Source organism: Sapajus apella, unplaced genomic scaffold, assembly GCF_009761245.1.
Source record: "Sapajus apella isolate SASKATOON/1434 unplaced genomic scaffold, GSC_monkey_1.0 scaffold12, whole genome shotgun sequence".
NCBI lineage: Eukaryota > Metazoa > Chordata > Mammalia > Primates > Cebidae > Sapajus > Sapajus apella.
This window is the reverse complement of record NW_022436952.1, coordinates 23411134-23425086: the sequence shown is the minus strand read 5'-3', so window position 1 is coordinate 23425086 and position 13953 is coordinate 23411134. Positions and strand designations below refer to the sequence as shown.

At 45.7% G+C, this 13953-nt stretch overlaps 1 protein-coding gene across 2 annotated transcripts in view; it reads right to left on the bottom strand.

The window, feature by feature from the left end:
* Positions 1–6421, bottom strand: part of DHRS7C (dehydrogenase/reductase 7C) — a 21334-nt gene extending 14913 nt beyond the window's left edge. Inside the window, exons 1-2 of one of the 2 annotated variants that reach the window (XM_032280291.1) lie at positions 6275–6421; positions 5943–6102 (exon numbers count right to left, since the gene is read on the bottom strand). In XM_032280291.1, the coding sequence (XP_032136182.1) occupies positions 5943–6096 (154 nt within the window). In that variant the 5' untranslated portion in view covers positions 6097–6102; positions 6275–6421. The remainder of the gene's footprint in view (positions 1–5942; positions 6103–6274) is intronic. The other variant, XM_032280292.1, reaches the window with a different exon arrangement.
* Between the last annotated feature and the right edge of the window lie 7532 nt (positions 6422–13953).

The window sequence follows — 13953 nt, the reverse complement described above, 5'->3', positions numbered from 1 at the left end:
TTTTTTTTTTTTGAGATGGAGTCTCAGTCTGTCACTCAGGCTGGAGTGCAATGGCGTGATCTCAGCTCACTGCAACCTCCACCTCCCATGTTCAAGCAAGTTTCCTGCCTCAGCCTCCCAAATAGCTGGGATTACCGGCATCCGCCACTATACCCAGCTAATTTTTGTATTTTTTGGTAGAGACAGGGTTTCCCCATGTTAGTCAGGCTGATCTCGAACTCCTGACCTCAGGTGATCCACCCGCTTCGGCCTCCCAAAGTGCTGGGATTACAGGTGTGAGACACCACGCCCGGCCTAGATTTTACCCTTTAAAAAAAACCTTCTTATAACAAAGCAAAAAAATCCACCCATAAATAAAGGACAACACAAATTTAGAGAAAAAGTGTTTATATGTCAGAAAAGGGTTAATTTGATATACGAAGAACTCCTACAAATCAATTAGAAAAAAGATAAATGTGCTAATAAAGAAATGGGTTAAGGAGATGAGTAAGCAATTCATAAAAAAAAGTATCAAGATACAGAAGATGAGTCAATACCAGTAATAAGTAAATGCAAACTAAAACATGGGACTAATTTTAATCTATCAGATAATAAAATACAAAATTGGAAATAGTCTTGGCCACATTGGCCGCTGTGAATAGTCGGGGTCACGAACTCACTGCTGGTGGCAGTATACATTGCTGCAGTCTTTTAGAAGGAAAACCTTGACAGTATACTTAAAGTAAGCGAAGAATTTGATTCAGTGATTTCATGGATGGGCATTTATTCTAAGGAGATAATTAAGAATGTCCGTATAGACATAGTTATAATATTGTTTATCTCAGTACCAGTTATAAGAGTTAAGAGTTGGAGATAATTGTAAATGTCCAATGTAATAGGGATTGGTGAAGTAAATTATAGTACATCTACACACAATTTTGAAGCCCTTAAAATTGAGGTTGCAGAAACTGGTCTATCGACATGGAACGAAGTTCACAATAGAGTAAGTTTAAAAGTAATTTTTAAAAAGATTCAAAACAGTGTGTTGAATACAATGCCATAAGGCTGGGTTGTATCTGTGTGTGTGTTCATGTATATAATATAATAATAAATCTACATATCTATATGTAACAGTAGATTAAATTGGAAGTTTAACTGAGGCACTAAGATCAAATAGATATAAAATTCCAAAGTTAGATGCCAGTTCAAGATGCTGATTTTAAACGGAAATTTTAAAAACCTGTTTATGAAATTCAATTCCCTTTAGCCACAAATAGGACACAAAAGAATCAGAGGAGGAGGAATAGAGGAGACTTTGAAGGAAGATTCCCCTGGGGAGTACATTAGGTGAGTTTTCGCCCATGGGCCCAGGTCGCGGATGTTTTCATTGCCTCTGTCCTAGAGAGAGGGGCACAGGAAGAATCAACTGAACAGCATGGCTCCCTGCAGCCATGAGCCCAGCCTGATGTCTTATAGGTAAGCTCCTGGACCCAGCCAGTGCCCTGAGGCCAGAGAAGAGGAAAGCTGGGACCTCTCCATCGGGGTGGCCTGCAGAGCCAAGGCAGTCACAACCACCAATCGCAGGGTAGGCCATGAGTTGGTTGAGAGCTCGTCTCAAGTCTGCCCAAGAGGATCTCTCAGGAGGGCAGTGGGACTCCAAAGGACAGGGCTGGTGGGGAGTAGACTTCCTGGGAACCAGGGGCTGAGGAGGGATTGAGCAAGTGGAGAAAAAACCCACGTCTCCCACTTCACAGAAATGAAGTAGCTGGGATTATAGGCACCTGCCACCATGCCCGGATAATTTTTGTATTTTAAGTAGAGACGGGTTTCGCCACGTTGGCCAGGATGGTCTCAAACTCTTGATCTCAGGTCATCCACTGGCCTCGACTTCCGAAAGTGCTGGGATTACAGGTGGGAGCTGCTGCACTTGGTCAGAGGAGCCAGATCAAACCTCTAGCCTTAGCCATGATTTAGAACAGCTGGGAGCATTCTTCCCCATCATGCCATTTTCCTTCTCCGCAATTGCCTAGGTGGGCCTGGGAGGCTGGAGCCCAGTGGCATGCTCAGTGCCTCAGTGCTACGGAAACCACGCCTAGAGGCCCTGCTCCCAAAGAAGTCATTTTTGCTGAAACCAGCCTTCGGTATACCCAGGTGTCCTTATTTCTATTCTTTCATCAGCTCCGCTCAGCATGTATCTCTCATTAAGCACTTTGGTACCAGGCTTTTTCTTTTTCATTCAACAAACATAAATGAAGCCCTTCTTTCTGTATTTCTTCAATCTAAAATGCCATCGATGATGAGCTGTCTCCTGATTTCGGAGATAATAAATGACTTTTATTTTTAATTTTTTTTGAGACAGGGTCTCACTCTGTCACCCAGACTGGAGTGCAGTGGTGTAATTTCGGCTGGCTGCAACATCTGCCCCCAGGGTTCAAGCAATCCTCCCACGTAGCTGGGAGTACAGGCACATGCCACTATACCTGACTAAATTTTGCATTTTTTGTAGATATGGGGATCTCACTATGTTGCCCAGGCTGGTCTCGAGCTCCTGAGTTCAAGTGATTCATCTGCCTCAGGCTCCCAAAGGGCTGGGATTACAGGCGTGATCCACAGCGACTTTTTAAAAGGTGGCCTGTGGGGATTGTAAGATGCTATTGATTGAAAGACAATCAGTCTGATTTCAGAAATGTTTAAAGGACAGAAGCTGTGTCTTTGAGGTGATAACACACAGGCAGGGCTGATGCTCTGTTGTACTCACTGATGCAGCTCAAGTGCGGGGGTTGGGTAGTTTGATCATCACTCTTGCTGCAGACACAGTGGGTACAAGGTGACAGGATTCCCAACTTGGCTGAATTCTGGAGGTTTGGAGCGAGGGCTAGACGTTTGACCTTTGTTTGATTTCCCTAGTAAGTGATTTGGTGCCGCACTCCCTGCTGCTCCGGGCACCACCCACGGGGTTCATGCAGGTTCCGTGGCATCAGGGTGTGCAGTGGCTGTGTGCAGCCTGCGTCGTCCACTCAGTGCCCTGGACTTGAGACACGGAGCAGCTGGAAGCTGGAATCACTGTTGTCAGCAGCGTGGGGAGTTAGGCATTTATTTAAAGTCACACACACCCAGCATCTCAAGTTACTGCTAAGTACTGGGACTTTATGTTTTTCTTCTTTGCATTTCTTTCCATGGTGGGTCAATGTGATAGAGTAAAAAAAGAACCCTGACAGTAGACACGACAGGCTCAGCCATGGCATCCTCCTGTACAGGCTGTTTCCCTCATGAGATGTATTTCCTGGGTGCCTGATTGGTGTCATGTGTGACTACAACTGAATGAGATGTTTTAAAAATGAATGAGATGATTAAAACAAATACACATCTCTCAACGATAAATAAAACTGTATTTCTACTAAGAAGACACAAAACTAGCAAGGCTGCAGAAGAGCTGAGCAACCTCCCCAACCAACAGGATTGAATCCGCATTCGTAGGACAGTGGCAGAATGCACGTTCTTCTCCAGCACTCGTAGAACCTGTACCAAGATAGATCCTAAGACAAACCTCCACAAATTCAAAAGAATTGAAATCGTGCAGAGTATATTCTCCAGCCATGTTGGAATCAAACTGGAAAGCAATCAAACACATGTGCGAGAACACACTTATCCAAAGGAGGGCCTTCCCTGATCACGTGACACTTTTAGAGGTTATTCATTACGCATTTTCCAAGTATGCCAACAAAGCATGGAGCTAGGTGCGGAGGCTGCCTGGGTGAACAAAACGCAGACTCCAGCACTGGGAATCCTGTATCTAGTGGATACACTAAGAAACACACAGATAAGGCATGAGAAATACACTAATGTGGTATGCACTTATGAGGGGCCAGGTCACAAGCTGGCCCCACAAGGGTCATTCAACAAGAAGGAGCAATGAAGGTGTCAGGAAAGGCTCCAGGGTAGAGGCCATGTCAGGGGTCGCATATGAGCAGCCTGGTGCAGTGCCAGACAAAGATCACCATTGGGAGAGCAAATTTTCCCCAAAGCCTTCGTTCTGAAAGGCTCTTAGGTGAGCACCTCTTTTCCACTTCTCCAGGGCAACACTCTCCCTGTTGCCTAGTGTCTGGTCTGATTGATGCATGTGTGTGTCCTGGCTTGCTCCGTAAGAAGAAGGAGTTTGAGTTTGTGTACCTCGCTCCCCTTTTTTTTTTTTTTTTTTTTGAGACAGAATCTTGTTCTGTCGCCAGGTGCCAGGCTGAAGTGCGGTGGCGCAATCTCGGCTCACTGCAATGTCCGCCTCCCGGGTTCAACCAATTCGTCTGCCTCAGCCTCCCAAGTAGCTGAGACTACAGGTGCACACCACCACGCCCAGCTAGTTTTTGTATTTTTAGTAGAGACGGGTTTTCACCACGTTGGCCAGGATGGTCTCGATCTCTTGACCTTGTGATCTGCCTGCCTTGGCCTCCCAAAGTGCTGGGATTTCAAGTGTGAGCCACTGTGCCCAGACACCTCGCTCCCTTTTGATGCTGGATATCCTCTCTGGAAATTGTTTGTGAGACTCATCTGGGGCCACGTAGAGAGCCTAGTCTGTCTGCCTTATGCTTTGTTTTTTTATTTGTTTTTTTTATCTTACTAGATGGACCCAGGTGGGTCACCCACTGAAATCAAAGCCATCCTCAAAGCATGCAGATTGGGCTCCTGTTGGGATGCCGAAGAGGATGAGCAGCAGGCTTTGAGGGAATTCTCAGGAACATTACAAATGTTTTCACAATGGCAGAACCATGGCAGTAAGTGGCCAGCCCCCGAGAGGGATGCTCAGGACATAGTGGACTCAGTGGACACTTGTTGAGTTACTAATGAATATTTGGCTGTGTGGCTTCTATAATTGATTAAAAATGATAAAAACAGCTGGGCACAGTGGTTCATGCCTGTAACCCCAGCATTTTGGGAGGCCAAGGCAGGTAGATCACGAAGTCAGGAGATCCAGACCATCCTGGTCAACTCGGTGAAACCCTGTCTCTACTAAAAATACAAAAAAATTGCTTGGCATGGTAGCACACACCTGTAGTCCCAGCTACTCAGGAGGCCGAGGCAGGAGAATCGCTTGAACCCAGGAGGCGGAGGCTGCAGTGAGCCAAGATCACCATGGCACTCCAGGCTGGGCGATAGAGCAAGACTCTGTCTTAAAAAATAAAAACAACAACAAAGGTTGCACTAATTATATAACATATAAAGTTGTACTACCATTTTCTGGAAGGATAGAGTCAGAATCTTGCAAACTTAAGGACAATTACGCCTCCTCATGTCATATATGTCACCAGCAGAAGGGCCTCTCTGAGACTATATAATTCAGGGGCTGCAAATGCAAATGCCTTCCATGCCAGCAAGTGCAGCGATTGAAAGAATCAGGCCTAGTGTGAGGCAATAGGGATGGGTGGGATGTGTGGCCCATTAGAGTGGGCACGTTCTGCCTATGTGTGTTCATTATCATCATTACTAACCCTTGAGTGATACCCACTGAGCTCCAGGCGCTATTCTAAGCGCTATCCATCTATGAACTCATTTATTCCTCACAACGGCATCATGAGGTAGAGACTGCTGGTATTCTCGCTTTACAGATGAGAAGTTTGGGGCAGAGAGGTGAAGTAGCCAGCTAGTTAGTGCTGGAGCCAGGAACTGAACCCATCTCCTCCTGAGTCTGGGCTCACAACCAGGACACTGCCCCAGCTAAAGGCTTTGCATTTTCAAAATTTCCGGAAACTCCCCGAAGTCAAAAGAAATCACATCTGCAGACCAATTTTAACCCTTAGACTGTAAGTTTGCAACCCTAGATATTCCACCCCCCTCATTTATCAGGAATTTGCAGGCTCCAAAGGACGGGAAACTTGCCAGTTAATGATAGAAGCCGGGAGAGCACAGGATCCTGCCACCCTGCCAGTCCCTGAGGGCAGAAATGGGCACAGGTGGGAGCAAAGCCAGCTTACCCTTGCCCAGTCCTGAGATGGCATCGGTGATCACCACCACTTTGTTCTGCACAGCTGACTTTGACCACAGCCGGGACAGCTCTTGATAAATGAAGAGGAGGCCGCTGATTCCCAGGAGCAGCAGGGGCAGCATCAGCACAGCCATGACTCCCATCTTGTTCTGGGGGACAACAGAGTAAAAGGGGATTGGCTTTGCAAAGAGACACTGATTGGGACTCTCAGGGCTGGGGGAGGCCAAGGCTGCAAGGAGCTCGGTTCTGTGCAAGCCTCCAAGCTGAACACCCAGTAAGCATGCTAATTCCCAAATGTTCAACAAATAGGAAATTACTCACAGTGTCTCCAGAAGCAAATGGAATCCAGGGGACCTGCCCTCCTTACAGGTTAATTGCAAACTTAATTAAAATGGGTCTGCAGTTTTTGGAAGAAAATCCATGTGTTAAGGCCACTTGCTTGGGCCCTAATGGTTATTTATAGCTTTCAGTTGCACTAAAAGGCTTTCAGAATAAATATAGTGTCTATTCTGATATTCAGGAACACATGCTGGCCGGGTCTGATTTCAGGGCTCTTGCCAAAGCTCTCCTGGCCTGCCTGACTATTAGAGGTTTCCTCTGCGGTTTGGGGCTGAGCACGAGGGATCAGAACCTGGGACGTTCAGCACAAACATCCTTGCCCTCACTTCCAGTAACCCTCGCAATCAGGTATCTTCCAGGTAGTTTGGCTGGACGTGGCAGAAGGGACATCTGGCATTTGCTTTCTAGTTGGAGATGCAAAGCGTAGAAAACTGTTCAACAGCATGAAGCCTTTGCAGAAAGAACCACTTGGAAGTGTGACAGGAAATAGCAGAAAGAGCACAGTCTGGGGAGTGCTTCTCACTTCTGAGCCGTAGCTTCCTTGTCTGTAAAATGGGCAGGACTATTGAGAGGATAAATGATCTGCATCGCGTTAACCTAGCACAGACCCTGGGCCATCAGAAGGTAACTGTTGTTATCTTTCGTTTTTAAGGATGCTGAGAATTTATCCCCAATGTGAAATATTTTCATTGCATAAGGAAACTCAGTAGGGTTAAAACTGGAGACACAGAAACCCAGTTCAAGGGCTGGAGCCATCCAAAACCAAAGGCCAATCACAATCAGGTCCTAAGTTGTGTGTAAACAGCAAAGGACCAATCAGGAATGGGGCTAAGAGCTCTGTGTGTGTGTGTGTGTGTGTGTGTGTGTGTGTGTGTGCGTGTGCGCGCGCACGCACATGTGTGTCTGTAGGGGATAAGGAAGACTATATTTCTTTCTTGGAAATTAGAAATAACCAGGAAGATTTTTAAAGTCCCAGCATTTTATTGACATTTAATATACATACTGGAAACACACACATAAGTTTATGGCTTGGCGAATCTTCATAGACTGAACATATCACGTGACCAGCATGCAGCTCAAGAAACAGAACATTGCCAACGCGCCCCATCATGTCTCTTTCCAGCCCTAAGGGTAGCTATTTCCTCACTTTTAAAAGCACATATACAGTTTTACCTGTATGTGTGTTTTTTTGTTTGTTTGTTTTTGCTCAAACAAACTCTGTTAAATTTAACTTGTCTAAAGTTTTCTTTTTTTTTTGAGATGGAGTCTTGCTCTGTCGCCAGGCTGGAGTGCAGTGGCGTGATCTTGGCTCGCTGCAACCCCTGCCTCCTTGGTTCAAGCGATTCCCTGCCTTCGCCTCCTGAGTAACTGGGACTATTGGCGTATGCAACCACGCCCAGCCAATTTTTTGTATTTTAGTAGACAGGGTTTCACCATATTGGCCAGGATGGTCTCCATCTCCTGACTGCATGATCTACCTGCCTCAGCCTCCCAAAGTGTTGGGATCACAGGTGTAAGCCAATGCACCCAGCCAAGTTTTTCTTTTAATAAATTATTATCTGAGTTCAGTGCCGCTGATTGGTCAGGTGAGATAGGGTCTGAGAAGTGTCCGTCAGCTTTAGTAATGTGGAGTCACTGGTGACATTGACGGGAGCCTCTGTGTGAAGGCTATCGCGGTGTTTCTGCTGTCTTTCAGACTTACTGTCAGTGGCTCTGCTATGAGCCAACTCTGCAAGATGGTTCCTGACTCACTCAAACTCCCTAGACTTGATGCTTTGAAAGCAGTTTTCTGACTACCTGAATATTTGGATGACGGTCTCAACAAGCCTAAAAGATGCTTCGAGCCACTAGCCTATGGATTCCTCAGAGCTTGGTTGAATAACACTAAACATCTTCAATTTTGCCTCACGCCACTAATGATGGAGAAGAGGCAGGACAGGACAGAGGGTTCTTTGTCATGAAATTATATTTCAATTTGGGCAAAGTTCCCAGGGAGCTTTAGTTGAACTTATGAAAACTCAGATCCACTAGGGGGCATAGGGATTTCGTTTTTTTTTTTTTTTTTTCCAATTTAATTGCCACAGGGCAGATACGGAATATTCCAACCAAAAGCATACTTTGCCATCCACAAAGAGTTTCTTTCTCCAAATACCTGTCTGCTTTACTAGTCTATGTAGGAAAGAATCCTGAAGTTTTGCCTAACTCTGAAATTATGGTATTTTCTTTTTTGAGATAGAGTCTTGCTCTGTTGTCCAGGCTAGAGTGCAATGGCGTGATCTCTGCTCACTGCAACCTCTGCCTCCCAGGTTCGAATGATTTTCCTTTCTCAGCCTCCTGAGTAGCTGGGATTACAGGCACCTGCCTCCGTGCCTGGCTAATTTTTGTATTTTCAGTAGAGACGGGGTTTCACCATCTTGGCCAGGCTGGTCTCGGACTCCTGACCCCTTGATCCACCTGCCTTGGCCTCCCAAAATGCTGGGATTACAGGTGTGAGCCACTGCAGCCAGCCAAATTATGGTATTTTCTAATTCAAGAATTGAGAACTAAGACTGACCAGGATGAATGCATATTTGGAGTTGGAGGTCATTCTGGAAAACCTGCGATATGAAAGCTAGACTCTAGATCAGAGTTAGCCCCAGCCCACCTTCTCCTCTAGGGCCTCTTTAATCTCCTTGGTCTCAAGCAGAAGCACACCTGGCTTCAAATTGCAGATCTTGAAGCCTCAGCACCTGCTCATCTCTGAATCAGAGAAAAGGGCTCCCTTCGTGGGTTCCTTCCAGCTTTTCTTCTCCCCATAAAATGCCCCAGGCCCCTGCCCTGTAACAGCCTCACCTAGGGAGGGGAGGGGGCAAGGATTTGTCTCCCACTCTGACAAATGTGGCTTTCTCATAGCCAACCCTTCAAGGTGGCTCCTGACCCCGTCCCCCCAAACTCCCTAGACTTTATGACCCATCCAAACTTCCTAGACTTTATGCTTTGAAAGTCTGGAGTTGGACAGCCCTGAGTGGCCTCAGGCATGCACTTAAACCTTCTGAATCTGATGGCCATTGAATGGAAATGGGAATACTCATATGATTACCTCTTCGCAGCATTGTGTAGAATTAGAATTTAACAGGTGATGTGTATAGCACCTTGAATAGACCTGGCTTGTTGCCGGGACTGATAGGTTCTGTTTCTCCTTTCTTCCTGGCCCTTTTATTTCCAGTCTGTGTTGGTTCTCCTCATTGCCTTTCCTTGTTGCAAGTCAAGCTCCACTCCTGAGGACACGGGTCAAGTTTGGGGTAAGGACTGGTCGACAGTTTTGGAGGCCACTCTTACGGAACGCGGAAAAGACATCCCTATACCATCCCCTGCTGGTCTTCAAGGTGTGGTGATGTTCCTGGAATTCATAAGTAAAGGATGTGAGGGTGAAATAAAGTAATGTGTGCACATACTTTTTTTTCTTTTAGAGACAGTGTCTCACTCTGTGTTTAGGCTAGAGTGCGGTGCCATCATAGTTCACTACAGCCTCAATCTCCTGGGCTTAAGTGATCCTCCCATCTCAGCCTCCAGAGTAGCTGGGACTACAGGGATGCCACCAAAGCCGGCTGATTATTTTATTTTATTTTATTTTGAGATGGAGTTTCACTCTGTGGCCCAGGCTGGAGTGCAATGGCGTAATCTTGACTCACTGCAACTTCTGCCTCCCAGGTTCAAGTTATTCTTCTGCTTCAGCCTGCTGAGTAGCTGGGATTACAGGCATGCACCACCATGATCAATTAACCTTTGTTTTTGTTTTTTGTTTTTGTTTTTGAGACAGAGTCTTGCTTTTTTGCCAGGCTGGAATGCAGTGGTGTGATCTGGGCTCACTGCAACCTCCACCTCCCGGGTTCAAGCTATTCTCCTGTCTCAGCCTCCTAAAAAGCTGGGACTACAGCCATGAGCCACCATGCCTAGCTAATTTTTGTATTTTTAGTAGGGATGGGGCTTCACCATGTTGGCCAGGATGGTCTCAAACTCCTGACCTCATAATCCACTCACTTTTCCCTCTCAAAGTTCTGGGATTACAGGTGTAAGCCACCACGCCGGGCTTTTTTTTTTTTTTTTTTTTTTTTTTTTTTTTTTTTTCCCCCTGTAGACACAGGGTTTCACCATGTTGGCCAGGCTGGTCTCGAGCTCCTGACCATCCACCTCGGCCTCCCAAAGTGCTGGGATTACAGGCGTGAGCCACCATGCCCAGCTAATTTTTGTATTTTTAGTAGAGATGGGATTTCACCACGTTGGCCAAATTGCTCTTTTTCTTTTCTCCCAAATTTTCATTGTGAGATGATGTCTCACTTCTGCTTTATGTGGCAACTGGAAAAAAATCTGAGTTCCTCATGCCCTAGCTTTAAATTCTGTCTTTCAGATGCAGTGCAGACTTAACACGAGTGACTGGCGATGTTGGTCAGCACCTAAATGACTGAAATGTTCTTCAACCTTCAGGTAATTTGACAAGTTTCCGATCTTCTCACAGACCCCACCCCACCTGCCACACAACACTAACTTGTTGCTATAGCTGGCCCCTGAGGGCAGAGCAGAGCCTGTATCTCCCATGCCTCCAGCACCACGCTTTATACATACATATTCTTCAGAGGTGTTGAATGAATCAAAAATATTTACATGAGCAAACCCAATTCCCATCTCATTAAGTAGGCCTACTGATCTTTTCCTGGTCTTCAGAGGAGTCCCTCAGCCTAGACAAGCGGGCAGTGGTTCCAAGGGGGTTCCCCAGAAAGGCAGTTAAGTTGTCAATGTCATACAGACTCTGAGCCAATCTAATAAGTTTAGGGCTGAATTCACGAAGTCTGGGAAATAGTTGGCTTTCTGGGGTCAGATGACCACACTCTCAGTTCTTCATCTGTGAAGACCTTGCTCATTCCTGTCCAACCACCTTGAGTCAGCTGCCATCTTCCTTTGCTGCCTCATAAGAGGGAACATGGACTCTTGGTTCAGAGTTCCCCAAACCTGGTTGGGGAAAATCACGGAGGACCAGACCTGGTTCCACTTACTGATGGGTTTGCTGTTGAGAGCAATGGACATCCTGGAGATTGCCTTGTCTGCAGGTTTAATAAGTAGACAGTAGACCTGGACAACTGACCCAACAGGCAGTCTCTTTCCCAGAAATGAAAGAGGTTCTGATTCTTCCTTACAGAAGTGGCACCGTTCCTGGAACATTGTAAACACCTGATAAAATTCACTGACTGATTATCTAAGGACCTATGACTTTCAGGCTAAAAATGGTGGTGGGTTTGCAGTCACTTGATCCTGCCTTTCTCTCAGGCATGGCCACCGAGCCTTTCACCAGGGTTTCCCCAACTCGTTGATAAAGACTCAGACTCCACAGCATCTCTTTGTCACCCACAGGACCTAACAGTGCTTTGCACCCGGCAGAGGCTAGCAGTGAATCTTTCCATTGTGCCTACTAAGTGCCAGACACCGTTCTCAGATCTTCACATATACTAACACACTTAGTCCTCACACCTCTTAAAATAGGAAGGAGGGCCAGGTGCGGTGGCTCATGCCTACAATCCCAACACTTTGGGAGGCCGAGGCAGGAAAATCACCTGAGGTCAGGAGTTCACGACCAGCCTGGCCAACATGGTGAAACTCCATTTCTACTAAACACAAAATTTAGCCAGGCATGGTGGCAGGCACCTGTGATTCCAGCTACTCAGGAGGCTGAGGCAGGAGAATCAGCTGAACCCAGGAGGTGGAGGTTGCGGTAAGCTGAGATCATCTACTGCACTCCAGCGTGGGCGACAGAGCAAGACTCCATCTCTAAATAAATAAATAAATAAATGGAGGATTATTTTTACAGGTAACAAAACTGAGGTGTAGAGAGATTAAGTGGCTTGCTCCAGGTCAAAGTGAGAAACCAGGATGTATATGCAGAGTATCTGACTCCAGAGTCCATGCTCTCAATCATGAGCAATATTACTTCCCATGGAAAGCTAAAAAGAAGTCTATTTGACATTGTCTGTGTGTGTGCGTGTGTGTGTATACATGCATGCATATTCATATGCCTACATATACATATAAGTATATACAAATATAACATTTTCCATTTGTCATCCATGGTTCTAGATGCTGGGGGTACAGAGAACTGTTCTTGCATTGAAACACGTAGACTGTATAAGGAGGGAGAGATATGAAAAGAGACTATTTCATTACACCAAATGAAAATCCAAGTGGGTGTGTATTGCAGCGGAGATAGATGAAATGAGGCGCCTTGGTTCTGTTTCTTGAGCTGCAACATAGATACCTGGGCATGTTCACTTTCTAAACATTTATGAAGCTGTATACTTGTGATTTGTATACTTTTCTCTCCATGTGTTATACTTCAATAAAATTGACATTTAAAACATTTACAAGGAAGCAAAGTGCCTTGTGAACTCAGAGGATGTAGCGAAGAATTGCTTTTGACTTACCTCAGTGACCAATCACCTTCTGTCCTGGCCTGTGTCCGACTGACCACTGACTCTGTTCTCCAGGGGCCAAGCGTATCATCTGATGATGTTGACTGCCCTCACGTGGCTCCAAAAATTCTTTTTTTTTTTTCTTTTTGGAGACAGAGTTTTGCTCTTGTTGCCCAGGTTGGAGAGCAGTGGCATGATCTCGGCTCACTGCAACCTCCACCTCCCAGGTTCAAGTGATTCTGCTGCCTCAGCCTCCCGAGTAGCTGGAATTACAGGCATTCTCCACCATGCCTGGCTAATTTTTTGCATTTTCAGTAGAGACGGAGTTTCACCATGTTGGCCAGGCTTGTCTCGAACACCTGACCTCAGGTGATCCACCTGCCTGGGCCTCCCAAAGTTCTGGGATTACAGGCATGAATCACTGCACTGGTCAAACATTTTTTTCTTTACCCATGTAACAAAGCTGCACATGTCACCCCCTGCTGAACCTAAAATAAAAGTCGATGAAGAAAACAAAGAAATAAAAATAAAAACTTATCCAGATAGTTTTAAAAATTTTCTTCCTTAGCATCCTCAGCCATAGTGTTCACATGTAAGTGTTTTTCACAAGAAAGAATTCAGTGAAGCCACTCTCCAGTGTATTTTCTTCCCTGTAGGATGAGGCTTTGACTTGATATCGTGACAGTCACACAGGACCTACCTACATGAATACATAGGGATGAAAAACCATATAAAAGAATCTGCACGCTGCAAACGTCAGAGGCTTATGGGTACAAACTCTCCTGCTCTAGGTGAGCAAATGGCCCAGGGAACCCAGCATACATTCTCTGCGTTGGGCTTATCCAGCAAGAATCCATTGTGTATTTCTTCATATATGCTTGGTGCAATGAAACACAAAATTCTACAGAACAAACGTTTGTCAGGCAGGTGCCCACCTTGAGCCCCAAACACGAAGTTAGCTGGATTTTTTAACGTTTATTCTATGAGAGTATAAGTGTTACAGTTCAGCATAAACAGATTGTTTTTTTGTTGTTTTTTTTCCCCATTTATTTATTTTATTGCATTTTAGGTTTTGGGGTACATGTGAAGAACATGCAAAATTGTTGCATAGGAACACACGTGGCAGTGTGATTTGCTGCCTTCCTCCCCATCACCTACATCTGGCATTTCTCCCCTTGCTATCTCTCCCCAGCTTCCCACCCCCCACCGTCCCTCCCCTATTTC